The 27915-nt window shown below is 33.9% G+C and overlaps 2 protein-coding genes across 2 annotated transcripts in view; both read right to left on the bottom strand.

The window, feature by feature from the left end:
* The window catches only part of LOC142348003 (uncharacterized), a 36655-nt gene extending 17560 nt beyond the window's left edge, over positions 1-19095 (bottom strand). The window contains exon 1 of the mRNA XM_075399167.1: positions 18910-19095. Coding sequence (XP_075255282.1) covers positions 18910-19095 — 186 coding nt within the window. The remainder of the gene's footprint in view (positions 1-18909) is intronic.
* A 3541-nt stretch (positions 19096-22636) lies between these two features.
* The window catches only part of LOC142348002 (uncharacterized), a 116985-nt gene continuing 111706 nt past the window's right edge, over positions 22637-27915 (bottom strand). The window contains exon 13 of the mRNA XM_075399166.1: positions 22637-22922. Within this exon, the coding sequence (XP_075255281.1) occupies positions 22637-22922 (286 nt within the window). The remainder of the gene's footprint in view (positions 22923-27915) is intronic.

Genomic DNA, 27915 nt, shown 5'->3' with positions numbered 1-27915 from the left:
GTGTATGTTGATTTTTGATGAGTCTTTGGGTTTGTCAGCATTAATAATCTTTTTGCAGTCTTTGGACTGATTTGAAGTCAGCAAAAATCTGTTTCTGTAAATATGGAGCTGACAAAAATTTTATCTAAGGCTTTCAATTGACAAATAATTTTTTTGGGTCATATTTTGTGATAATTACTCAAAGTTCATCAATTACTTTTCTTATATTGACATTTTGGTTAAAATAGATGTTTTGGTAACAATTGGGGGAGAAACTTTGTTTTGGTTTGTAATACTTTTTGGAGGCTTTTGGGAGAATTTATTGAAACTATACTCCAAAACTATATTGGAACTACAGCGGCGCGGTTTTGTCTTTTCTTAATGCTAGTTACAGACCAGAACTTCTTCAACTCAAAGCTCATCCCCTTACCGGTCAAATAAACAAGCAAATGATGGGCAATGAACTTATGGTGATAATTTCAACAAAAAGCAAATGCTTAGGGTTGTTTTGGGCTTCAACAACATTTGCGGAAAACTGATTGCGAAATTTTGAGTTCTGCCTGTATTTTTTGATTTTTGAAATTCCATTTTTTTCATAGCCAAATGCCAACTTAATGGCAGTTGAATATCATGCTTATGAAGTTAATAGAAAGCACAATTGAATCTATATATTATCTTTTGTTGATAGATGAAGATTTTATAGTGTTCGTTACTGTTTCCACGCAAAGTTTTTTGACTCTATGATTTTAGAAAGTAATTATTTTTTTGAAGTTGTATCACATTCTGGATAATGACAGATCACAATAACTTTATATAAAATTATAAATGACGCCATGCAAGTGATTCTGTTGATAGCTAACAGGTAACATTTCTTTGAACTTAATTGTTTCCAAAAAGTTTTTTTGGTGTGCTTGTCAATTATTCACATAAAAAATTGAATGCATAATTTTATGCTCAAATGTCAAGCAGTTTTATTTGGTATTTTATCTGGTGTCGTTTTGCTTTTTCCATTAATGTTTTTTTAAAATAGGTTGACATTGAGTTTTGATCTTTTTTACTGCTCGTCGTCTTCTCTTTGATTTTGATGTTTTTCAAGTTTTTTACTAACCATAAAGGCAGGCATTAGCGGCCCTTTAAAAAATTTTGATTTGATTTGCAAAGGGTTTTGAGATTAAAAACTTTATTTAATACAACAATTAGTTTTCAAAAAAACCTGCACCTTTAAAAGTTTTCTATGTCCTCCTCATTTGGCAGATGATTAGGTCAAAATCGTGGTTGTGCGGCTTCGGAACATCAAGTTGGGTTGAATTTTATCGTTCGTCTCGGTTTAGTTGTATACTTATTCCAGAAATCTTTTGTAGAGAAGTGGTTGAAGGCAAACAAAAAACAAGAAGAAGTAGCAAAATTGTCTGTTTTTAAAAGAAACCTAGAGCATAAACGACATAAAAATTCAAAAAAAAATCAAGCTATCAGAAAAACGCTCAAAGTTTTGCTTGAAATTGAAAACTGCACAGCGCTCTGAATTGAATCTGGTTCTAGTGTTCCGAACGTGTTTTGCGAGATAAACGTTGGAAATGAGAGTGTTGTCTAAAGAACTACCACTATATGATTCAAAAACAAATCAAAATAGAGCAACTATCCTACTTTCTAAGACAATTAAGACACGTTTTTCTAATTGGTTTCATTTAAAGTACCAAGAGGTTGTTCAAGCGCACATAGGATTTTTAAAAAGAATTTTCTTAAAATTCGCATTTGAATCATTTGCTTTCTCAAAAAAGTTGAGTCAAATGTGCCTATTCGGGCTAACTAGACCAATTTGACCAGTTGTGGAGATTAAAAAACTGCTGACACAATCTTCATTAACTCACATAAAGTCTAGTTTCACATTCGATTCCTATGTTGACAAACATTTTAGCGGTCCTTCGCAATCTGAAACTGATATCAACAAAAAGTGCATTTATTTTTCTTTTATTTACATTACCGTGTGCTAAACAAACTATCACAAATCTTTCAGAACTTATTCGTATTTACCAGCCGCGCATTGATACCAAGGATTTCTTATATACCAGTTTAAGTCCCATCGCTTTTTTTCAACAAAAAATGATTGAGATTTATTTTCCGTTCTGTCTTTTTAAAATATTTTTGTCCTTTTTTCATACCAATAACAAGCAATTTGAGGTGTTCCATCTCGAACATCAAAAAATAAGGTGCTCCAATTGTGTTGAGGAGAGATCTAATGAATAAACTTTGTGTTTCCTGTTTAAAAACCATGTTCATCTTTACTTAGACACATTGCGTATTTACATTTTTAATGAGTCTTCGGGTTTGTCAGCATAAATAATCTTTTTGCAGACTTTGGACGGAATTGAAGTCAGCAAAAATCTATCTCTATAAATAGGGAGCTGACAAAAATTTTATCTAATGCTTTCAATTGACAAATAACTATTTTTGGGTCTTATTTTGTGATAATTACTCAAAGTTCATCATTTATTTTTGTTATATTGACATTTTGGTTAAAATAGTTATTTTGGTAACAATTGTGGGAGAAATTCTGCTTTGGTTTGTGATACTTTTTGGAGGCTTTTAGGAGAATTTGTTTAAAACTAGGTTGGAATTACAGCGGCGCGTTTTTTTCTCCTGTTTTAGTGCTCGTTACAGACCAGAACTTCTTCAGCTCAAAGTTCATCTCTTTATCGGTCAAATAAACAAGCAAATTAAGGCGGATAAACTAATGCTGATTATTTCAACGAAAAGCAAAAACTTATGGTTGTTTTGGGCTTAAACAACAATTGCGAAAAATTGATTGCGAAATTTTGGGTTCTGCCCGTATTTTTTGAGTTTTGAGGTTCCATTTTCTTCTTCACCAATTGCCAACTAAATGGCAGTTGAATATCATGCTTATGAAGTTAATAGATAGCACAATTGAATCTATATATTATCTTTTGTTGATAGATGAAGATTTTATAGTGTTCGTTACTGTTTCCACGCAAAGTTTTTTGACTCTATGATTTTAGAAAGTAATTATTTTTTCGAAGTTGTATCACATTCTGGATAATGACAGATCACAATAACTTTATATAAAATTATAAATGACGCCATGCAAGTGATTCTGTTGATAGCTAACAGGTAACATTTCTTTGAACTTAATTGTTTAAAATACCGGCATGGCTTTTTTTTTGGGTGCACTTGTCGGAAACTTGTAAAATTTTTCGTAAATTTTGTTTCTCTCGGTTGGCAAAGACTTGTAATTTTTTGTGAACTTGGTGTTGTGAGAGTGGTGGAACTTGTAAAAATTTCGGAAAAAAGCTGTTGAGTTGATTGAGTGAAAATTTTGCGATTTTTTTTTCAAATTCCTAATATTTTTTCTAGTCTAATGAGACCAACGAAGGACTGAAAAGCAAAAGTGACAAACCTGATGAAATACTGATGTAATTGAAAAAAAAGATAGTTTAAATTTGATAAGTTTTTGTTCCAATGTAAGAAGTTTAATAGTTTTGCGAGTCTGAGACCGAACAAGTGGTATTAATTTTATGGATTTTATTGCCCATATGTTTAAATTAAAAAGTAAGCGCAAATTAATGAAAACGAAAATTTGTTGAATTTCAAGCTTTGAGAGAAGTTTCAAGTAGAGTTCCGAACTGAAAACAGCGCTTGAGATTGAACGGGGGACAAAATAACGTGAAAATTGACTAAAAAATTGAAGAAAGTGGGGTTTAAAGTTTGTCTGAAAATTGGTTTAAAAAGTGATGGTGTATTTTAAAAGTCATTTTGCGCCAAAAACAGACAAAATTTTGAATAAAAGTGCAAAAATTGCTGTTTTTTGGTGGTAAAAAAGTTTAAAAAAACTGTTTTTAGCCACCAAAAACCATTTTATACATTTTAAAAATTTAAAATATATAGGTGAAATACTGTTAACGAATCGGGTTTTAAAAAAAATATTATTCAGTGATAACTTTTACATACATTTTATGTTTTTTTGATGAAAAAAGGCCAAAACTGTGCAACAATTGGTAATTTTTGAGGTAAGAATGTAGAAAAAAAATGTTCTATGCTAGTTAAAAGGAGGTTGGCAACAAAGTTTTATAAGGTGAAAGTTTGCTCGAAAAATCAATAGTGAGTAATTGGGTGTGTTTTCATGTTACTTTTTGTTAATTTTTTGTTATTTTTTGGCATTTCCTGACAAAAAAGTGAAAAAATTGATGTTTCTTGGACAAAGAATGTAGAATAAGTCTTGTTTCTTGGGCAAAGAATGTAGAATAAAGTGTTGTTCCTTAGTTGAAACGCAAATTACGATGAAACTTCTTTATTTAACAGCTTGGTGAAACAAATTATAGTGATTAACCGCGTGAACATATGTTGTTTTCTTACTTTTAATGTTTTTGGTTAGAACTATCGCAATTTTCCAAACCAAATGTTAAAAGAACAGTCGGCTAATATAGATAACAACAAATTGTACAGTCTTCAGTGTACAAGGTCGCTTTTGTTATTTGTGCTGAAATTGTGGATAAAAATTATGAGAAAATAAGAACAAAAAAAGCATGATTTTGACAATTTTGCCGGCGATTAACTCATTTCTGTTTCTATGAAGACCTTTTTGAAGTGTTCATGTACGATTTCACTACATGGTAGACAGAACTTGGGTGTGGCAACCACAAAAGTACGATGAGTTTGAGTTTGAGTTCTATTTTTAGCATATCACTGCAATCGACCATGTAAAGCGAATGTGAGGACAAGTGCTCTTAAATAGTTTTATTGGTATTACATTTTCTTAACAATTCAATTCAAAGCAAACCGCATTCAATTTTCAATGTTTTTAGTTAAAATTATCACTATTTTGCTAACCAAATGTTATAAAAGAACAATTGGCTAAAATAGATAACAACAAATTGTACAGTATTCTTTGTACAAGGATATGTTTATTATTTTTGCTGAAATTGTGGATAAAAAAGTATGAGAGAATTAGAACAAAAAGGCATGATTTCGACAATTTTTCCGGCAATCAACCGATTTATGTTTCTTTGAAGAATTTTTTGAAGTGTTCATATATGATTTCACTACATGGTAGACAAAAGTTGGTTGTGGCAACCATAAATGTAGGCTGAGAGTGAGATTGAGTTCTATTTATAGCTTATCTGTGCCAAGTAAAGCCAAAACGAGGAAAAGTGCTCTTAGAGAATTTTATTGGCATTGAATTTTTTACAATTCAGTTCAAAGCAAGCCGCATTTCTTAAATTCCTCTTATCGCGTGTTGATACATTTAGGGTGTATTTCTTGTCCACAACGGAAACAAAGTTATGAATGAAAAATTTTTTCCAAGATAATAGTGAATTTTACCACGAACAATATGAAATGCTTTTTTTGCTAGAATATGATACCTAAAATCAGCTGAATGATCTGAGATTTCAATTATAAGGTAGTCAAAATTTATAAAGTCAGCTTCACAAAAGAATGTCAAACGCACACATTAAAAATAAAATTGGCAAAGGAATAAATTTGATTTAGTTTTCATAATTGAGATCAATTCTTCGTTTCTTTGGTGCAAAACACTTGCTCACGGAGGAACTCGCAAGACCTGCACTGCTCAAAACATCATGTGGCCTGGTTTCAGGTGTACAGGCAAATTTATCGCGAACCATGGCCGGTGTTGGTGGTTAGCTAAAAGTTTCTGCGCTCTCAATATCTGGTTTCATTTTCCAAATGCTTCCGACTAGTTCAAGATCTTTCCAGTAGCCTTCTTGATTCTCATACAGTGGAATTTCTTAAAGTCATAATCGTAAAAAAAGTTTTCGTACTCCGTCGTCCAATTTGTCCGTGTCAAATACAAACTCTGACATAATACGGTACAAAATCCAGGAAGTATTGAGTTCCTTTCATAAGGCCTTTCTCAAATCGAAATGATTGAATAAATTCAAAAATCAGAATAGGCACAGCCATTTGATTTACTGTAAGCCACTCATCTAACTAGTAATCCTGCTGTACATTGATAACAGTCTGTTTTCTGTATGTCTCATAAGCAATTGTTTGGCTGTCAGGCGTTGATTCCGCCTATAGATTGATGGCTAGGGGAGACACTAGAAATAATTTTTTTGGTTATAGCTGAACTTTGGTAATCCAATTGAACAATAAGAATCTGTTGTTAACATCCAGGAACAGTTCGGCTAGAAAAAAATTGCAGTTGAGCAAATGAAAGTTGAAGCAAAAAATAAGAAAATAAGAGTTCAGTTATAAGTTTAAACTAAGGCGTGTTCAATCAATTCCTTCCTTTTTTTGCAAAAAAGTACTCAAGTAGCTGTTAAATACAAGTTCATTACACTCAAATCCTTCTAATTTAGGTGTACCTCAGTATCCTATTTTTTTTAACGTTTCCAATCTTTCCATGCTAGCTATGATGCATGTACACACCCAATTTAAATACTTTCTGATCTAGAGCAAACAATGAAAGCAGTATGTTGTTCAAATAACAAGCAGCATTGATATCACAAATGTTACGTAGATTAAAAAGATATATAAGGCTTTGTGGTTTGCTAATGTCTTGGTTTTAACATGTAATCTCGCAATAAATTCCATTTATACATACGACGAAATTACTTCAACAGATAGTTAACAAAGTTCAAAAAAACTCTCAAATTTATTAAGCTGTGAAAAAAAAAATTTGACCTCACTGCTTTGTGCCTGCATACCTTACAAACATTTTTAATTCTTTCTAATCAATGGTAATAAACAGTATAACGTATTGTTAACAATGTGTGTGTACATTTTGTGTGTGTGTGTGTGTGTGTGTGTGTGTGTGTGTTTACTAGAATATTATGTAAACTATTTTTGGGATTACATACAAACTAAGACCAGCGTATGCTAGGAAAATTCTTTTATTGCTTTCTTAACTTGAAACGGTTTCAAAGAAATTTGCTTTTGTATGATCAAGGTTAAGAATACGATTAATAAATCAAATCACATTTTGTCTGTTGTTCATAAATTGTTTTCGCCGACGCAATGAATATTAATCAATCTTCTTATCTTTTCAATCATTTTAATGCGCAGCCAGACTATTCAAAAAAAAATATGCGTCTTAAAAAAACAATTGTGTGCCGAAACTGTTTGAAGAAACTCCACAAATTTTATTTATCGGTTTCATCAATATGCCCCGACAAAAGTGTAAGATTAAATTAATTTCTGGCTACAAGAGAAAACTTTAGTAAAATCGAAGGATTTGATATTGAAATAGCGTGAAAATTGAGGCCCTACGATGGTATTATTGGCATAAATAACTCTTTAGTAGATATATACTTGAAAATCTCAAAGGCGTTCGAATATTTCAAAGCGTTCGCTTGAAGAATCCAGGTGCAATATTCTACGCTAAGGGAGAGGGAAAAGAAAAATTTTGTGTCAGATTTGTATGAGTTCTCTATCATTGATATGAATTCACTGGCGTGTCCTTCGAGATCTGTGAACAACTTCACTCAAAACTATCAATATCTTTCAAAGGCAAAAACAATTTCAACAAACATTGTGCTAAAGAAAATCCATTTTATATTTCAACTGGTTAACAAATGAGAGAGGAGTTGACCTAAGTGGAAGCACCCCTGTCACCGAGTTCATTAATTTGCGCCATGATTACGGGGGACGAAATCTGAGTCTTTCAATTTCCAAAGACGAAACCAAAAAAACCGGAAACCAATGTTTACAGAGAAAATTAAATTTTGGCTGACTGAAGACGAAACTCGCTTTAGTATATTAAATTGAACCTTTCCTTCAGTGGAAAACACAGGATGTCAAAAACTCAACAAAGAGTCTGTCCTCCGAGATATTTACTAATGTCAAAGCACCCGGTTGGTAGAAAAATTGACAAGAACGATCCTTCACTGCGAAAAGAGATTCAACACTTGGTGAAGGAAGGAAGAGTGCACAAAAATGTTCATTATGACAAAACTGAGAGAATCTCTGAGTGCTTTATGGTTCATATTAAAGATTTTCTAACTGAGTTCATTTTCTATGAATTGTTTTATGTAAAATGAGTTTTTCTCAATACACTTTTTAAGAAATATTATTTTGTTTTGAGTTGGAGGGAGTAACAGTTGATCCAGTTGACGCTGTTGTAGAACAAAGTTATTTTAAAAAAGAAAGTAGCAGCAAATCTTTATGGAAATTTTGAAATCAAACAACGTTTCCACGGTCACAAGTTGCATGTTTTTGCAAATGTTTGGTATTTTACTGCTAATACTACTTTGTAATGTTAAATTAACCGTTTTAAAACCAAAATGTGAAGAAACATCAGTTTGGATATCAATATTGCTATGTTTATTTGGATACTAATTACCAAATCCAAGACTATGAAAAAGATTATTTCTCCGCAAGATAGGGTCCTCATGGCTGTTGTAAGGCCTTCAGGTTGTGGCAAAACAGAGTTAATTTTTAAAATTATGATTGAAAACACATTTTACCCAAAAATTAACTTCATATTTTTATACAGAGAAATGCAAAATAAATTCATCAAAATGTAGAAATTAATTGGTGTTACGTTTAAAAAGTACGCCAAATTAGAATTTTTGATTAGTTTTGCAAACTGTCTTCTAATAAAATTCAACTCATGCGAACAAATTTACAATGACAAATAATTTGTTAAATTGGCCACTGCAGGGCGTCACAAAAAAATTAATGTTATATATATATATATATATATAAACCACAACTTTTATCAACAGAGCAAGCGGTCTCGTACAATAGACTTGAACAAAACACACATCATTATTTTTTCAAATCCGCCCGTGACATTCAACAAGTCGAAATTTCTGGCAAACATTTAAACCTTGTTAAATTTTTAAAACACTGCTGTCAATTGGCAACGAAAGAACCGTTTGGGCATTTGCTGATCGATCTTGAACCAAAAACTTCTGATTGTTTACAATGCTGTTCAAATATTACTGAGCCACTTACTACTCTTTTCTATCTTCCATCTGAAAGCAGAAACAACTCCTAAAAACAATGAAAGAGAAAAAATTATCTATACTTAAGCAAATGGTGCATTTGCAGCCAAAATAGTTATGGAAATATTTGCATAGTTGTGATAGAGATGTTATATTGGGTTTATGTGAATTTGTTCACAATGTTTTACTGGGCAATGTTAGGTGATAGAAAGAAACTTATAGAAAAATACAAACACATATTTGAAGGCGTTCTCATGAAAAAGTCATCAAAGGATAAACGGCGAGCACTTTTACCTACAAAAACCGGTTTTGAACTGATTCATCTCATTATTAAATTTTGTTTCATCCATTTGAGTTAAACAATGCCAACTGTTGATGAAGCTATTTTGGTTCCCAAAAATCAGTTTATGGAAGAGCAACCATATTCATCGCAAACTTTAAATTATCCCACAGTTCAGCATACAGGTGCCCAATTCTCCTTTTTGAACTGTATGCGACCAAGTGAAAACACTAACAAAGAGTACCAAGAAACTTTGGATACAAGAGAACAACCAATCCTACTGAGTTGTCAAAAGTACATGCGGTCAAAACTCTTCAAAGTCTCAACATGCTAGCGCCATCAAAGTTTATCAGGACGGATTGTTTCAAAATTTCATTGTTGACTGAACAGCGACTGGAATAAATGTTCCCATTTTTCTCTTTGATTTGCAGCAACCAACTAAAAAACTGCAAGATTCTAGAGGCTTTAAGCATAAAAGAAGACTTGTTGATCAACAGTAATGCTAAAATTGCGATGTGGAATGGCACTCAAAGTGTTCTCAAACAAAAAAGAAAAAGAAAACAATTTCACCAAAAAACATCAAGCACAAAGAGACCAGCCAATTACTTACAGAGGAGTCCTCAGACGCCGGAAGTGGTTTCGAAAACTCTAAGGATGACAGAACTCAGCAAAAGAGGAGAAACTGGAAGTCTTTCGACGAATGAAAAAAAATTGCTTGAGTTAAAAGGTCCCGCAGCATACGGAAGCGTAAAAAATTTACAAAAAAGGATAAATTTTAAACCAATTAAAGTGAAATTGTTTCTGGAGGACAAAAATGCCAACACTGAAAGTTGCTGCTTATGACATAAACGCGATTTGGTTGCTAGACCTGACTTATGTGGATAAATTAGCAAAAGAGAATAAAGAGGTAAAATATTTGTTGGTTGCAGTGGACTGTCTCTCACGTAATCTACGAGTCGAACCACTAAAATCAAAGTACGCTACAACAACAGAAGATGCATTTAAGAAAATGAAAAAGAACCAACGACCTAACAATTGTGGGTAGATGCTGGTACCGAATTTAAGGGCTCCATCAGCACTCTTTGTCAGAAAAATGAAATTGCAGTTTATGAAACTTTCAGCGAGAAATAATTGGCATTTGCGGAAAGAAATTTACGATCGCTCAAGAGTTTAATATACAATTATTTAGAGGACAAATGGACATACTCGTATATTAATCAATCTCAGAGCTTCGTACAAATCATTAACTCTTGAGTCAATAGACTAACGAAATTGGCGCCAAAAAAGTGACAAAGAAAGACGTTCCTTACATGATTTCATTAATTTTAACGCCTCAGCTAAACTAGTTCGTCGACCAAAGTTTTACGTTGGGGACTTTGCGCGAATATCAAAAGCAGATCTTCCTTTTAGGAAGGATACAAGCGAACATTTACCAACGAAGATTTTGAAATTTACAATATACAACAAATACCCCTGTTTATGGTCTCATTGACGGATCCCATGTGCCAGTCAGAGGAAAATTTATCGAATTAGAGTTGGTCAAATTTAGAGACAACAGCAGTGGAATAACAAAACATGAATGAATTGACGGTTCACTTAGTTTCATAGGCCTCTATGAGTTTTTTGCCTCAAAACACCTTAACCTCTTTCTAAACTTATTTCAAATGTATTGGGGGGATTGGCGACTTGATCTAAGTGAAATTATCTTTCCGGCAACATTAAATCAAGCGAACAAAAGTGAATTGAAGATATTTTCTTCTGAAGGCCTCAAGTTTCATGAAAAAAGTATTCCATTTGATGCTGTCTGCAGACCATACGGAGGAGAACGAGCTATCAATCGAATGCAATCCTATGAAAACCGTGACTGTCTTTTGAGATCCTTAAAGACAGCTAAAGGATTGCCTCCTTTTGGCTATCAATTTAACAAAGTCAATGGAGTTTTATTCCTCTTTTTTGGTAAAAACGAAGGAATTACTGTTCCGAATAACGAAATCTCAAGCATACTCGACGCTTTTGAAAATCTGACCAGGGCAGATGACAGAGAAAAAACTTTTGATGGTGATTATCCTTTTGATTTTTTTTACGTTAACAAAAATTGAGTATCATTACGTAAAAAGCTATATTGAACATCATTACGTAAAAAGCTATATTGTAAAAAAACAGGAAAAGCTATATTGACTTTGACTTTTAAAAAATTTGACCAAATGGAAGCCTACTATCAACAGCAATTTGTGTCACCCTAATTTTCAGGACAATATCGCCAACTAGCAAGTAATTTTGGAGCATTAGCAGAAGGTATTGTCAGAGCTGCATAACTGATTGCAAGAAAGTCTCTTCGGCCTCTAGCCGAAAAGATTTAAGATTGGATGTGAATTAATTGTTCAAGCAGCTCCTGAGCTGTTCGATGTACTTACAAAAATGTGTCTCTTTAACAAGCAATAAAGACGATTGGGCAAAAAAAGAACTAAGAAAACAAGTGGGCAAACCAAAAACAGGATGAATGCGTAAGTTCAAGACCAACGGTGAAAAACCAAAACAAGCCATTTGTAAGAAGAAGCCTTTGACGAGAAGTTGGTCAAATTTCTTTTTTAAATATCAAAATGATTACTAATTTACTGCCCGCAGAGGCAACACACACCACACTTGATTTGTTCAAAAAACAAGCTCTGCTAATTTCTTCTGACAATGCTTCTACTCAAAAATTTGGACCATCATATTCACCGGACGATCCAATGCTTGAGTTTGAAGTTTTGGGTGGTAGGAAAAACTTCATAGAATTACATAAACTTCTTGAAAATAAATGAAAAAACTCCCAAAACAACGACAGTGATTTAAGGAGAGAAACTGATGCTACAAATACAGAAGCGCAATACTTAGGCAACAATGCACTTTATCTTTTATTATCAGAATGCACTGTGTCTGCAAACGGTGTTAAAATTGCCAACACAAACGGAAATTATGAGCACAAGGCATTCATTGAAACGGAATTTTTGTCAGGAAAAACTGCAAAAAACACATTGCTTGAGTGTTAGGTATATTATTACGAGGATGAGCCAGCTACAATTGATGGCACCGACGGTCGCGCGGATGACGTTTTGGCCAGAAAAGCTCTTGTTGCTAATTCTCAAGAAAACTATTTTATTGGAAAACCAGCGGGTGATATTTTAACTTGTGATAAACACGTACTTAGTGTGTCACTCTTGGAAATTCATACAAAAGGTCTACAAATGATTTTGTTGTAATATCAGATTTGGCTGTAAAAACAAATATTACAAAGATAAAATAATTGAAACTAATATGTACGAAAGCAAAATGACAATAGAGGTTCATGTTTTGATGGCTTTTGAGAAAACTCTACTAAAAACACCTGCCATGTATCGCTATACAGAGGTATTGCCACGAACTTTTTTAGCTACAACTGCAATAAGAAATGGGAGCCATGAATATTTTTTCTCGAAAGAACTAGTACGACGTATGATAATTGCAATTGAGCCAAATTGCTGTTTAAAGAAAAGCTGAATCTATTTTTGGAACTCCGGTTTCAACAACTTTTAACCACAGCATTCACTTAAATACTCTGGAAGCCCTGGATTTTCTTGACAAAAGGGGCCACGGCATAACTCTAGACAATTATCCCAATCACTTTACTTTAGCTTTCCTTTTAACTTCAACACAAGAGGCTTCTCATGATTTCATTCATCCAGAACTTACAAATTGCCCACTTTTGGTTCAACTTACATTTGACGGATCATTGCAGCCAACGTAGAAATTCTATCTCTGGGCAAATGATGCTCAACCTTTTATGTTAATTCGGAACAAAATGTAAAAAAAACTCATTTATCACCTACCCCACCGATGCATAGTGATGAAATACGCTATGTGTTGGGAAAAAGTATTCATTTGAAATATTTTTTCTGGAGTTTCTACAGCAGACAATTTCCCAAAGCTAACAAGAGAAGAATTTATTATAGTTAACGCTTCACCAGCGCAATATGAAGGAAGTCAATGAATGGTTCTTTTGTTTCACGAAAACAACGCTTATTTGGCTGATCCGCATGGAACCCCGATGCAAAACTATCAAATACTATTTTCCGTCCGGTACAGTTTTACAATGAAGTAACTCAAGTACTCAAACTTAAGCCAGTTCAAAATCAAAACTCAAAACTCTGTGGACTTTTTTGGCATTTAAATTGCGCATGTGATGTTTGGTTATGTATATCCTTTACTGTTGGAAATGAAAAATAATGATTTGCTACGCTTTTCTAATCAAATGCTCTAGCAATTTTAATTTACTTTTTTGTTCAACTCTTTCTTTCTTCAAAAACAACAAAGAACACAATTATTAATTAGAACTTTTCAATTTCACATTACAATTTATCAAAATCAAACTATCGTCAACATGCAAACAACCATAGCCACTATTTAATATATCAAGTATTTTGGAAAGCTCGCCGTGCAGACTACCATTATAAATACTATAGAATCCTTCAACCGTGCAAGCAGGCATTAAGTCAATTTGAGTTTGAACACTATCGTTAAAAAGACAATCATCTCTTAGAATTTGCAAAGTTCAATTCGTGTTGCTCGTTTTAGTTCACCGCTTCGTTAGTTTTGTTCATTATTTCTCCGCGAAAATTTTTTTTGATGAGTTATTTTTAATAAGTAGCTTAAAACAAGTGAAGAGAAAAGGAATACTGAACGGTTTGGATGCTTTAGACTTGAAAGAATCAGGATGTTGATCGTTAGAGGCGATAACATGATAATGAAATCCAGGTACTTTAAAACAATCGTCATTCATGTCATTCATGAGCAAGCTTTAAGCAAAGTTCTTTTTGTTACTGTATGGTCAAATATAGGCTCACTTTGACATATAAAGTAACAATTTTGTTTGTCAAACTGGCAAAAATGTTCCGATGCGCGCTCAACCATTGCCCCACCATTTTGGTAATTATTTTCTTTGTCATTTTCACATCCTTTATTTGTAATTTTTTGTCATGATTTATTGGCTCTTCCACATTTGTAAAAGAGTTTATCTTCGAGATCATTTTCACAACCAGTTCGCTGCCTTCGTTTATTTTTCTTTGCAGTTCCTCGAGACAATAGATCTTGAATCGTTTTTAATTTCTGCTCGAAATGATCGAGTTCAGCAGCTGAGAGGGTTATTCTTTGGTTCAAACGAAATTCTTCAGAGTCTTTTTGAAGGGTCGTTTAGTAATATATGTTCCCGTTGTTTCGTATGTTTTCACTGAAGCAACATCATTCCGTTTGCTACAGCAAGTCCCTTTGTTTCCGTTGTGGACAAGAAAAACACTCTAAATGGTATCAACACGCTATAAGAGGAATTTAAGAAATGCGGCTTGCTTTGAACTGAATCGTAAAAAATGCAATGCCAATAAAATTCTCTAAGAGCACTTTTCCTCGTTTTGGCTTTACTTGGCACAGATAAGCTATAAATAGAACTCAATCTCAATCTCAGCCTACATTTATGGTTGCCACAACCAACTTTTGTCTACCATGTAGTGAAATCATATATGAACACTTCAAAAAATTCTTCAAAGAAACATAAATCGGTTGATTGCCGGAAAAATTGTTGAAATCATGCCTTTTTGTTCTTATTCTCTCATACTTTTTTATCCACAATTTCAGCAAAAATAATAAACATATCCTTGTACAAAGAATACTGTACAATTTGTTGTTATCTATTTTAGCCAATTGTTCTTTTATAACATTTGGTTCGCAAAATAGTGATAATTTTAACTAAAAACATTGAAAATTGAACCCAGTTGGTCACTATTATTTGTTTGGCCAAGCTGTTAAATAACAAAGTTTCATACTAAATTGCGCTTCAATTAACAACCAACGCTTCATCTACATTCTCCGCCCAAAAAACATCAACTTTTTCACTTTTTTGTCAAAATATCCCGAAAAATAACAAAAAAATAGGAAAAAGTAACTTGCAAACAACACCCAATTACTCATTATTAATTGTTTGAGCAAACTTTCAGCTTATAGAAATTTGTTGCCAACCTCATTTTAACTAGAATTGAACAATTTTTTCTCCATTCTTTCCTCAAAAATTACCAATAACTGCACATTTTTGAACTCTTTTCATCACATTTTACAAAAAATGTATGTAAAAGATATCACTGAAAAATATTTAATATAAAACCGATTCCTTAGCAGTAGTTCTCCTAACATATTTTAACATTTCTTAAAATGTATAGAAATGCTTATTTGCTCCGAAAAACAATATTTTTTTAAACTTCTTATCACCAAAAAAGAGCAATTCTTGCACTTTTTTTAAAAATGTAGTCTGTTTTTGCCGCAGAATGACATTAAAAAAAACACCATCACTTTTTAACCAATTTTCAGACAAGTTTTAAACCCCAATTTCTTCAATTTTTCAGTCAGTTTTCACAATATTTTGTCCCCCGTTCATTCTCATGCGCTATTTTCAGATCGAAACTCCACTTGAAACTTCTCTCAAAGCCTGAAATTCAACAAACCTCCAAATTCATTACTTCGCACCTACTTGTTAATTCGAACATATGGGCAACAAAAAAACCATAAGTTTAATGCCACTTGTGTGGTCTCAGACTCGCAAAACTATTAAATTTCTTACATTGGAACAAAACTAATCAAATTTAGACTATCTTTTTCCTCGCTTACCTCAGTATTCCATCAGGTTAGTCACTTTCGCTTTTCAGTCCCTCATTGGTCTCATTAGAATAGAAAAATGATTCCGAAATTTTAAAAAAAAATTGCAAAACTTTCGAAAAATTTCAAATTTTCACTCATTCGCCGCACTAACTTTTTTCCAAAAATTTTACAAGCTCCCCCACTCTCAAAACACCAGACTCACAAAAAAAAACAAATCTTTGCCAACCACGAGAAACAAAATTTTCGAAAAAATTTACAAGTTATCGACAAGGGCACATAAAAAAAGTCCAAACAGGTATTGTAACGGGGGGACAGCCCCCACCCCGTTAAAAAACAGGCATTTTTACTTCTACTGAATTGTCAGTTGCTTTATTTTGGTATTTTATCTCGTGGCGTTTCGTTTTTTCCGTTAAATTTTTTAAAATAGATTGACATGGAATTTTGATCTTTTTTATTGCTCTTTGATTTTGATGTTTTTCAAGTTTTTTACTAACCAAGAAGGCAGGCATCATCGTTCCTTCAAAAGGTTTTGATTTGATTTGCAAAGGGTTTTTGAGCTTAAAGACTTTTTAATTTATACAAAAAATTTTTTTCAAAAAAATCTCCATCTTTGAAAGTTTTCTATGTCCTCCTCATTTGGCAGATAATACGGTATACGACACTTAAGACAAGTTTTTAAAATGAGCTTCATTTGAAAGGTATTCAAAAGTTGTTAGAGCGCACATAAGATTTAAAATTTCTGTTCGAGAACTGTCTCGTAATAATTTTGCTACAAGTTTTAATGTTGTGCAGGTTCCTATCCCTTGTAGGTTAAGCAAACCATTCGTTTATGATATAACAAAGATCTATCGAGTGTAATCTATAAAACCTAGAAATTGACACGTAAACTCTGATAGAATGTCAGAATTTTTTTTGCATAACATTGAAAAAAAATTCAGCTCATTGATTACATTCCAATAAGAAGAATATTTATGATCTCAAGCGGATGAAATTCTTTTCACATAAATGTACTCACTAACTATTAGATCCTCAATGAAAGCTGAACAAAAATTGTTCTGATAAGATCTACATATTTAAAGAACTTTTATTTTTTAGTTAATGGTATCTTACTCGCCATTAAACTGACCATATATGGTATCTTACTACCCATAAAACGGACCACATATGGTATCTTACTAACCTTAAAAGCGACCATATATGTTATCTTACTACCCATAAAACTTACCATATATGGTATCTGACTAACCATAAAACGGACCATATATGGTATCTTACTAACCATAAAAGGAACCATATATGGTATCTTACTAACCTTAAAAGCGACCATATATGGTATCTTACTATCCAAAAAACTTACCATATATGGTATCTGACTAACCATAAAACGGACCATATATGGTATCTTAGTAACCATAAAAGGAACCGTATATGGTATCTTACTAACCCTAAAAGCGATCATATATGGTATCTTACTACCCATAAAACTTACCATATATGGTATCTGACTAACCATAAAACGAACCATAAATGTTACTCATAAATAATCAGCTTCTCTATAAAAGGGAAAAATTAATGGAAAGTTACTACCATAAAACGAGCCATACATGGAAACTTAAGAAACACAGCAATATCTTAGAATAAAAACAAATTATGACTTTTGTGGGCCATATATGGTCCGCTTTATGGTAAGTAGAGTACCATATATGGTCTGTTTTATTGTAAGTAAGCGAGCAAGTATGGTTCGTTTTATGGTAAGAAGTTTGGTCAACCCTACTTAGTAGAACTTTTTTGTATAAAACCACATTAGAAAAGAAAACTTTTTGTAAGAAGAAAATTGATTCGGTAAGACCTGGCAATTATCTTTTCTATCTTTGCAAAAGAACGCATAATCGTACCAGATCTGCTAGTGAGACACCTTTTTAAAGAAATGAGTTGGAAACATACACATTAAAAACTGGAGTTTTGAAAATAATGCTTTTCGAGACCATAATGGTCCTTAATTGTTTAGCATTAACTATAGGCTATTAAAGTTGGACTTTAACTAGTTGTTGGACCTGTAATTTTTGTCGATATTGCCCCCCACTAGACGTTTCAAGTATTTTCATTAGCCGAGGTTCAGACCTGGGTTATAGGCTGACCCGGGTCGAGGTTTTATCAAAAAATAATGTAAGCGGTGAAAAAAACTTTTTTCACCGCAAAGCGCCCGCATCTCTTAGCGCTGAATGCGGTGAAAGCGGTGAATTTTTGTAAGATTTGCGTTGAATTTAGCGGTGAAAAATTTCTTTTCACCGCATTCACCGGATTTATTACAAAAAAGAAACTGTCGTACTGAGGTTGGAACCACTCACCTACCGGATGTCACCAACTCCTTATTCCACCTGTCACTTACTTCAAAAATGTTTCCTGCGAATTTAAGATAAGCGTTGAATTTATCGGTGAATATTTGTAAGATTTGCGATTTTAGCGGTGAAATTTTTTTTTCACCGCATTCTGCTGGTAGCGGTGAAAAATTTTTTTTCACCGCTTTCTACTGGCAGCGGTGAATAATTTTTTTCGCCGCATTCTGCTGGTTGCGGTGAAAAATTTTTTTTCACCGCTTTCTACTGGCAGCGGTGAATAATTTTTTTGCCGCATTCTGCTGGTTGCGGTGAAAAATTTTCTTTCACCGCTTTCTACTGGCAGCGGTGAATAATTTTTTTCGCCGCATTCTGCTGGTTGCGGTGAAAAATTTTTTTTCACCGCTTTCTACTGGCAGCGGTGAATAATTTTTTTTGCCGCATTCTGCTGGTTGCGGTGAAAAATTTTCTTTCACCGCTTTCTACTGGCAGCGGTGAATAATTTTTTTCGCCGCATTCTGCTGGTTGCGGTGAAAAATTTTCTTTCACCGCTTACGCGCTGAAAAAAAAATCACCGCTTAAAAATTTGTTGTCACCTCATTCATCGCATTGTGCGCAAATCTTACACTTTTTTCAAATTCACCGAAAATCTTACATCTTTTAGCGATTTTTAGCGGTGACACCTCGACCCGGGGAAGATAGCGATTTTTATCAGTAATTGTAGACTTCTTACCTCTTTTCCATCGCACTTCAACAGATGTCGGTATCGGATATAAGGTTCAAGAGTACCCAGACCAACTCTCAGTGTCTCGTGAGCATGTTCTGCCATGCTACGGACCTCATCATATAAATCGAAAGACATCACATTCGCAAACACCAATTTGCCATCATTTTCTCTGTGCGTGATCACACCTTTCATTTCAGGAGGAAATGTTTATCATTAAGGTGATTCCCGTGTTGCAACTACACCCAAACTGTTGTAAAAATAGGCGGCAACTTTAATGGGCTGTAAAAAGGCGCATATCAAGGAAGGGCTTAAATGTACTTTAAAAAGCATGAAAAAATTAACTGTTTGTTGGGTGACTGTGCAAAAAATTTCGGTTTTGGATTTCTGTTGAAGTTAAGTAAACAGAGCTTCACCAAAATTTTGAAAATGCGCACAGTTTTATTCTTATACAGATGACTATCTATCCTTGTGCATCAAGCTCATTGGAATACCCCTCATTAATCAATTAGTCGACAAAGAATAACCCACTGAGCTCGACTCTAGGCCAATTTCAACGCTTATTTTGCAAGACTCTCACAAGTCACACTTATCTTGGAAGAGTTCTTGCAAGATGGACATCAAAAAAATTATGCTCAAAAAATGCAAACTTTGGATTTGAGTAACTCAGCGACCAATTTTTCTTATGGGTTCAGTGATTTATTGAAACTCTTGGGCCTTCATTCCAACATCACCGTTGATAACTTACTGAAAAGACACTTATAAAAATTGATTCAGTAATTGTTTTTATTGAATAAGGTACAGAGTGTAAACAGGTTTGGTAAGCACTGGAAAATGTCATATTAAAACGTAGCGTAGGTTTCGTATTGTTTAATATAACTATTTGGTCATAATAAATGGCGTTTTTGTTACTTCATTCAGGACTGAGACACCAACGCATTCAAAAAATCGGCCATCCTTTTTTCTCTTTATATAACGAAATGATTTTTACTGATTAAATAACAGCTCGGCCAAACTTGTAACTGGTCTCTTTTAGCCCATCCAAACGGTTCAAAAACCCTTTCCTGTCTGCTCTTTCTCACACTTTACCCAATTCATTTTTTGTGTTGAGCCCTGTCCCTTGACTTTTGCCTCAATTTGGTCATTAGTCTTAGTGCTTAGGGTCTTTGTTTATTTTGACGATTAGAGCGAGTTTGAGATTTTGTTGTAATGCTCACTCGAAAAACAAACATCATTTATTGAATTTTTCAAAATTAAGTACCTTTAATTTAATCTTTGCATATTTGTAATTGCGTTTGTTGTTAATCAAAAAGAGATCAAACTATCCTTACTTTTTTAAACCTTTATGACAATTTTAAACTTAAAAAACATGGAATGCAGATGTTAGATCTTCATGGTCTTGGTCCTTTTGTTGTGTGATGTGATACAGTGAAAAAGAAACGGAGTCAAAATTTGTTGATTCTGATAATGTTAGTGACTACTTTAAAATTAGTCATGGTATTGGATCTTAGAACACTACCAAATAATTTTTCTGAAAACAAAGGGTAACCCCACGATTTTTTTTGTTTTACGGATACAACAATTACGCTAGCCTCCAAAAAATTGGAGATCAAATACGAAGACACTCATGACATTATCCTTTTTGACAAATTTTTAATAATAATAATAATAATAATAATAATAATAATAATGAATTTCACTAAACTTGGTTTTGCCAAGCTTAGTAAGTCCCTAACGGGGCTTGAATTTGATTTCCCTCAAACACTGTTCATCAATATGGGTATGATTTGTAATTAAAATTCTCCTTACCTAAAAGAAATAGATATTCTTTGACTTCTCTTTTGAATTTGGGAGGACTTGAATATGGGTTATAGTTGGGAAAATTACGCGCCAGTGACATCGAATTGCTGAAGTTTGCAACTCGGTAGAAAAAATTAGATCGGCAACGCTGGCGATTACATTCGTTTGAGTATAAAAATATTTTCTCGTTTGATCGTGTTTTCGGATGTCCATTCCTTATTTGCCAAAATTGCTCTGCCTCAAGTGGAAGTTTTCTGGTCAACATTTTGTTTAAAACTACGAGATCCAAAAAGACAAATTGATATGTGATCGGAAGTAAATTTACTGATTGAAGACAATCATTGTATTCTTTATCAGTAAAATGACGGTTTGATTGTATCCATTTTAAACTTTTTCTCTGAAGCCTTTCCATTTGCCTGACGATAGTTTTACTGGCATACCAAACATTTGATCCATAAAACAAGATCGATATTATGTAAGTTTTGACTAGGTTGCATTTGACTGAAAATTTTGTTTCACTTGGAATTGTTCTCTTTAGATCAGCAAGCTTCTGATTTGCTTTTTGTAGAACAAAACTTAAGTGATGATCCCATGGTAAATTTTCTGAAAAATATATGCCCAAGTCTTTGAAGTGTGTTTCCTGTGAGATGACTTCATTGCTGGGAAGATGCAAAATTTGCTTGTTTTGGTTTTTACTTAATGAAAATTGCACGTTTTTAAACTTAACGAAATTGAAATTTAACCGATTCTCCTTGCTCCAAACAATAGCATTTTCAATATCTTTTTCCAGCTGTATTCTATTGTCTACAGTGCTGACGATTTTTGTGTCATCCGCGTATAAATAGCACTCATTGACAATTATTTCGGGTAGGTCATTTATATAAACGGAAAAAAGAAACACTGTAAAAATTGACCCTTGAGGCCCACCGCTGGTGATTGGTCGAAAGTCCGCAAGATATTACAACTCTCTGCTGTAATCGTGTGAATTTCGTGTGCTAGCTTGAATCCAAGTGATCCCTTAGTGTCAAAGCTATTACTTAGAAGACGGTTCTAATTAATGTTTGATTAATGTTCGAATTAATTAAGATCAATTTTTATAACGGCTGCTATCCCCCAATTGACAGGGAAAGTTGTACACTGGCCAGTTGGTTTTAGCTGTTTCAACTTGATAGGGTTCTGACAAAACTTGATAGAGTTAACAAATGAATTGCAACTCACATAATTCGTAGATACAGGTGAGTGCTTGTTGGGTTGCTAGCTATTGTTGTTTCCCCATTTTTCTTCAAATCGCGTGACTGTTACTGTTATTGTAACTATAAATAAAACTGGGACAATTACTAAGACTAAACAGTTTGAAAGACAACAGAATGCGGACAAAAGTAAACAATTAAAACAACAGAGTTTTTCCCCACTCAATTTTCATGCTTCTATTTCCTACGCTTGCTCCGCAAGCTCTGTGCTATTAGTTTTCATTTTTGCATCGTTTCTGGACGATCCGTTTATTAGCTATGGTTTGTCTGCATTTAAAGTGGAAAATCTTTTTTTCAGAAACATTAGTTAACAGCGTAAAACTGAAGAATTATGAAGAAAAAAGTGTAAAAAAATGTCCCAGTCCACAAAATAAGGAAAATTTTTTTGGTAACTTAGCACATTGTGACAAATTGTGAGCGCTATTTTGATAATTTCTGGTGAAAAATTTATGTATTGATTTTTCTCTGAGAAAAAACTAACAGAGCTGCAGAAATGACGCTTAATATTCAATTTTATTCTTACGATCGTTCAGTGCCTCACCAGTAAACATAATGAAAAAGTTTGACATTAACTCAGGTTTGTTTCGCAAGCTCGAATTGCGACCTCTCATAAAAAAGCAGTTGAAGGCAGTGTTTGAGGGAAGGGGATAAGAAAATAAATTGTGGTGGAAAGTTGTAAAAAGGCTTCAAGTAAACATTTCCTTTCCTTGAAGGCAGCGACCTTCTTCACTTTTAGACTGATCGCAGTTTTCCCGAATAACAGGTCCTCCGATGATTTTAGGATTATCAGTAACAGATGGAATATTATGAAGACAGTATTTTACATTAGAGTAAGATGAGTAGCATGTTGCATCTATCGTCACAGTGTGTTTGATATAGTTGATTGCAATGTCACCTGGGTACTCGTAGATTACGTAATGACCTCCGGTTAGGTTATGACAGATGGGCAAAGCGTAGTAACGATTTTTGCTTCTGATTTAACGAGTTTCCTTTACTTTTAGAGTAGAATTAAGTTTAACCACAATTTTTAAGCTTTCAACCTTAGACTCGCAATTTGTGAAGTAATGTGGTAAAAAAAGTTTGTCGATGGTTACTAGAGCTTGAAAACAAAAAAAATAAATATGTTTTGCAATCCGTGGAGCTCCGCCTTGGTGGGAATTGATCTATTTACAAAGTGGAATTCTTTATGGAACCTCCTAATAATAAATTTATATGGAACCCTAAAACTAAGTTGCTGAATTTCAGACACAAGCAGCGTCCTTTTTCAAAAGCTTATATAAAAATATTTATATACCAAATCTTCTGGAATATTCCTATCATGCATTTGATCCTAATTCAAAATTGTTCTTGCTTTCAGTTGCCGCAACTCGATAACGGGTGTCTAGCACAATGACTGAGCTAAGTCTTATTCAGCAGACCTGAAGCAACAAGATTTTTCGTAATTATTTAACTCGAACATGAAGTTAGTCGTGAATTGTTGAAGTCATTGAACACACGGTGCTTTCTATGAATTGAAAATTTGATTCCAACCCGTGTCGAAATTGCCCTCTCGCCTGATTACCCCCCAAACTGATATAAACGTAGGGGGGTGATTGTCTATGGCGAGTTAAACGATATGATTAGGGGGTAATGGGAGAATTTTCAGATTTTACCCCTCAAAAATTACCCCCAAAAAGATGTATGATTTGGGGGGGGGGGGGGGCAATCGGGGTAATGGCGGTAATCGGGAGTATTGGGGGAGTTTTTAGGTTTTAACCCCAAAGTTACTATCGAAAAAGATGTACGATCAAAGGGGTCTTTTTAAGCGATAAAGTGATGAAAGATAAGGTGGTAATGGAGAGTTATGGGGGAATTTTTAGGTTTTACCACCCTAAAAAATAAAAAAAATTGTGATTAAGAGCAATTTTAGGGAGGTAAAACTATGTATGGTATGGGAATAATGGGGTTAAACCCGGGTCGAGGTTTAGCGGTGAATTTTCGTAAGAAATGCGGTGAAAAAACATAATTTTCACCGCGTATTTCTTACATCTTTTTGCGGTGAATGCGGTGAATCGCGGTGAATTATTTATTTTCACCGCGTTCTCAGTATTCTTACAAAAAAGAAGCTTCCACAGACGGGTTCGAACCTTTGACCTCCTGCATGCCTTCCACTGCTCGGTGCACTGCGCCAACTGTCACGTACATCTTAGCAATTTCTTGTGAATTTAAATCAGATTGAGTAACTTTTGGAAATCATACGCGGTGAATTTTTGTAAGAAATGCCGTGAATTTCGCGTTGAATTTTTGTAAGAAATGCGGTGAAATGTGGTGAATTATTTTTTTTTCACCGCATTAACCGCTATCACCGCATTTCTTACATTAATTTGCCATAATAGTCTATGCGGTGAATTTTTGTAAGAAATGCGGTGAATTTGGTGGTTAATTTTTGTAAGAAATGCGGTGAAAAGCGGTGAATTATTTTTTTTCACCGCATTCACCGCAATCACCGCATTTTTTACGAAAATTCACCGCATTCACCGCATTTCTTACAAAAATTCACAAAAAAACCTCGACCCGGGAAGGAGAGTAGATTCATATAGATGAACCGTCAAGAATTGGACAAGAATTGATGGTTTGGAGGCTACGAGGACCCACTGAGTTTATAGCGGCTGCGGGTTCAAGTCTTCGATTATGGGGTCTAAAACAATGTATGATTAGGGCTAAGTGCGAGTAAGTTGTTGCTTGTGTCGCCAATTATACTCGAATATCTCAACTTTTTGAATATCAGCTTTATCTATCGTTCTTTGTGGTCTTTGTAATGATGCTATCAAACTACTGGCATCCCTTTCAAAGATTCTTTTCAAGCCAAAATCGTTATGTTTTGATTTCCTGTATTTTTGACCGACCTCTTTTTATTAAAACGAAACTATTTTTTTTATTTTTGTGGAATGTCGGCTCGACGTGGAATCTTTCAAATGTATATTGGTGTGAGCTGGACATTGGTCATTAGTTGTTTCTTCCTATTCTTGGCTGAGCTCTCAGAAGGAACCGACACTTCATCAAACTAACTCGAAGGCACCCACTTCTTGTTCCGACCCCCTTTAGTGGGGTAGGACCTATATACTCAAATGGCTCTTATTCTTAAGTCAATTTTGGCTGATCGATATAATCATTTTACAGAGTTATGATCGGTAAAATTAGAAAGCCCGTACAGCACAGAACGTGGAGCCAAAAGGCCTTTTAGAATATCGTTTTTTCCTAAGCAGTAATCGAGGTTGAAAATTTTGTGAACATTGGAAACAAATCCGCTGTTTTTGTTCACAGTTTTGGAAAACTTCGATCAATAATTTTGTTAACTTGGCTAAAAAAAACTGTTATTTTTGTTATTAAATGTGGTATTGGTTTTTCCTAAGACCAGAGGAGGATTGTATCCGACAATTTTAGCTTAAAAATAGGTGATTTTTTAATTCAGTTTTTTCAACAAAAACGGCACACAAAAAAAAGTGTTCCTTTGGCCCACACTTCTCGAGTTTGCGGGAGGTACAGACCTCAATGTGCTGACAGACGTTTGAATAATCTCAAAACAAAATTAGACTCACTTCCGCTTCTCTTAAGAGTGTTCTGGAATACTATTTTGCCGGTTTTTTGCCAAACTAAAACAGCCATTATGCACAACGAATCATTCAATTTTGATATTCCGACATTTTGTTGCTAAAGTATCTGTTTTGGTTATCAATGTAAAAGATAGCTATTACAATTGAATGCTTTGCAACATCGAGGCTAGTTTCGGTCTCTTCGTGGTGATTGACTATAAAAATATATTATGATTCCATTGAAGCTATGTCTTCCTAAAAATTCTTCTCTCTTTCTTTTTGCAATTTTATCACACATTCTCGACAACGAAAGATCCCAGTGTCGTCCTCTGAAGAGATAAACAATCTTTTTGTATGATTTCTGTTAATTGCTACTGGACTTTGGAACTTTTTGTTTTGAAAATTTTTATAGCCTTTCTGAAATCTGTCCTTTCCTGCTTTTGTTTTTGACAACTTGTATCTTAGTGTTATTAATGACATCTCCCATCCACCTTCCCAGTCACAGAAGACACAAGTGTTTGTTTGCTGTTTTTGAATTCCAGCTGATGGTTTTATGGCTATGAAGCTATGTGGTTTCAGATTTATTTTGAAATATTTTGAAACGGGGCACTGCTTGTAGCCATCTTTTTTTGCCTTTTTGGCATAGATTCCCTAAAAAGAAGACTCAGTGATACACGGATATAACTAGATTTAACAGTAAGAAGCTGTTCAAATTATAGCTTATTGTTTAAGAGGCCTCAACGATGTTTCTTTTTGTAACATTGTTTGCGGGATGTGCGTTCTGTCTGTTAATTTGTTGTCTGAAGTTTCAGTCTCCACTTATTAGCTGTACAATTGGCCTCCGATGAATTGAAGGAATATGTTTTATTTTCCTTTTGTTGAGAATTTAGGTTTTTCAACAATTTTGATGAGTATTGGTTTAAAAAATCAGCAAAATTTTGATTTCGATTTCTTTAATCTAGTTTCTATCTGTTTTCTAGAGTAAATAATTTTTCTTATTACTAATTTTTTTAAGGTTTTCTGGCACCATTTCTTTGAGTTTTAATAAGTCCTTTGTGATTTGATAAATTAGAAAAATTTTTCGAAATATTGATTGACCATTTTCTTGTTTCTTTTTTTTAGTTTTCGTGTCATACAACAGCATTAATGACGGTTTCCATTAGTTTTGATGATTTCAACTTGGTAATCATATGTAACTGTTCTGATGCTCACGTTGTTTTACATCGACGCCGTTATTATGTCAATTTCTAGAGTTTCACCTGTTTTTGTTACTTTTAATCGTTTTCTTATAAGTTTTCTTAAAAATATCCATGACAATTTTTTAATTTCTTAATTTTGAATGGACGTATAAAAGATCCTAACCCGTAATTTAAATCGACGATTGTTTTTTTTTCAATTTTAAATTGCTTTCAAAATTGTAAACGTACTGTTTGCTCTTTTTGGCTTCTTCTGTCTACCGGTTACCTAGTCTCAAAAAGGCACCGGTCCCCACATGTTTTCAACAGACGTACAAATTTTGTTTGCTGAAGCCAATTATAGGTTATTTTACGTTTTTTTATACTATTTAGACTTTTGTCTAGTATTATCTGTCGGAGAAAAAATAAGCAATGTTTATTTCAAAAAAAAAAAGAAAAACAAAATCATTTAAGTATATAGTTCCTCCCCAACTAAAGTGGCAGGAAACAACAAGGGAAAAAAGTGTAATATTTGCAAAAGCCGTAAGATAAAAGAAAAACTCTTATCATAGAGAAAAAGTAGTTCCAGCAAAATCCTTTTTAACAATTCATTTTTTGAGAAAAATTTGTTTTGACATACTTCAGCAACTTTGAAAAATGTCAAGGATAAGTAATCGTTCAGCCAAATTCTCGAAGAAAATTTGGTTGTTGTAAACAAAGATATTCTTTGCCGAAAAAAAAGGAAGCACACCTGTCGAGCACCTGATAACATCAATTGACAAGGCCAGAACAAATTGAAACATAGCCGACTAACGTCGGGCAGTTTTCTTTCAAATGACCGGCGAGCGGTTGGCTTCGTTAGTAGCTAGCCACTGTTCAATGAAACTATTTATAGTTTAATTGAAGTGGTGTGAGGTGAGCGCAGTGGTGGGTGCATTGCAGCGGTTGGCTGTGGTAGGTGCAACCGTGGATTGGTGGGTGTGGCGGCGGTGTGGGATCAATTTCTGAGAACCACCCCTGACACCCTGAGTATAAGTCATCAAAACAGTTTCTGTGAATCTCCTTACTGAAAACTATTTAGCTGATAAACTCTAACAGAACTTAATGCCCACTGGGAGCTACCTCTTATATGGTTTCTGAAGTCAATTATGTTAGGTCAATTATGACAAATTTTTTCTTCAATTATTCAATGTTATTGAAGATAATAGATGATGACAC

Source organism: Convolutriloba macropyga, chromosome 10 (assembly GCF_964194025.1).
Source record: "Convolutriloba macropyga chromosome 10, txConMacr16.3, whole genome shotgun sequence".
Lineage (NCBI taxonomy): Eukaryota > Metazoa > Xenacoelomorpha > Acoela > Convolutidae > Convolutriloba > Convolutriloba macropyga.
Note: the sequence above shows the minus strand (reverse complement) of the source record. Positions and strands in the feature narration are given on the sequence as shown.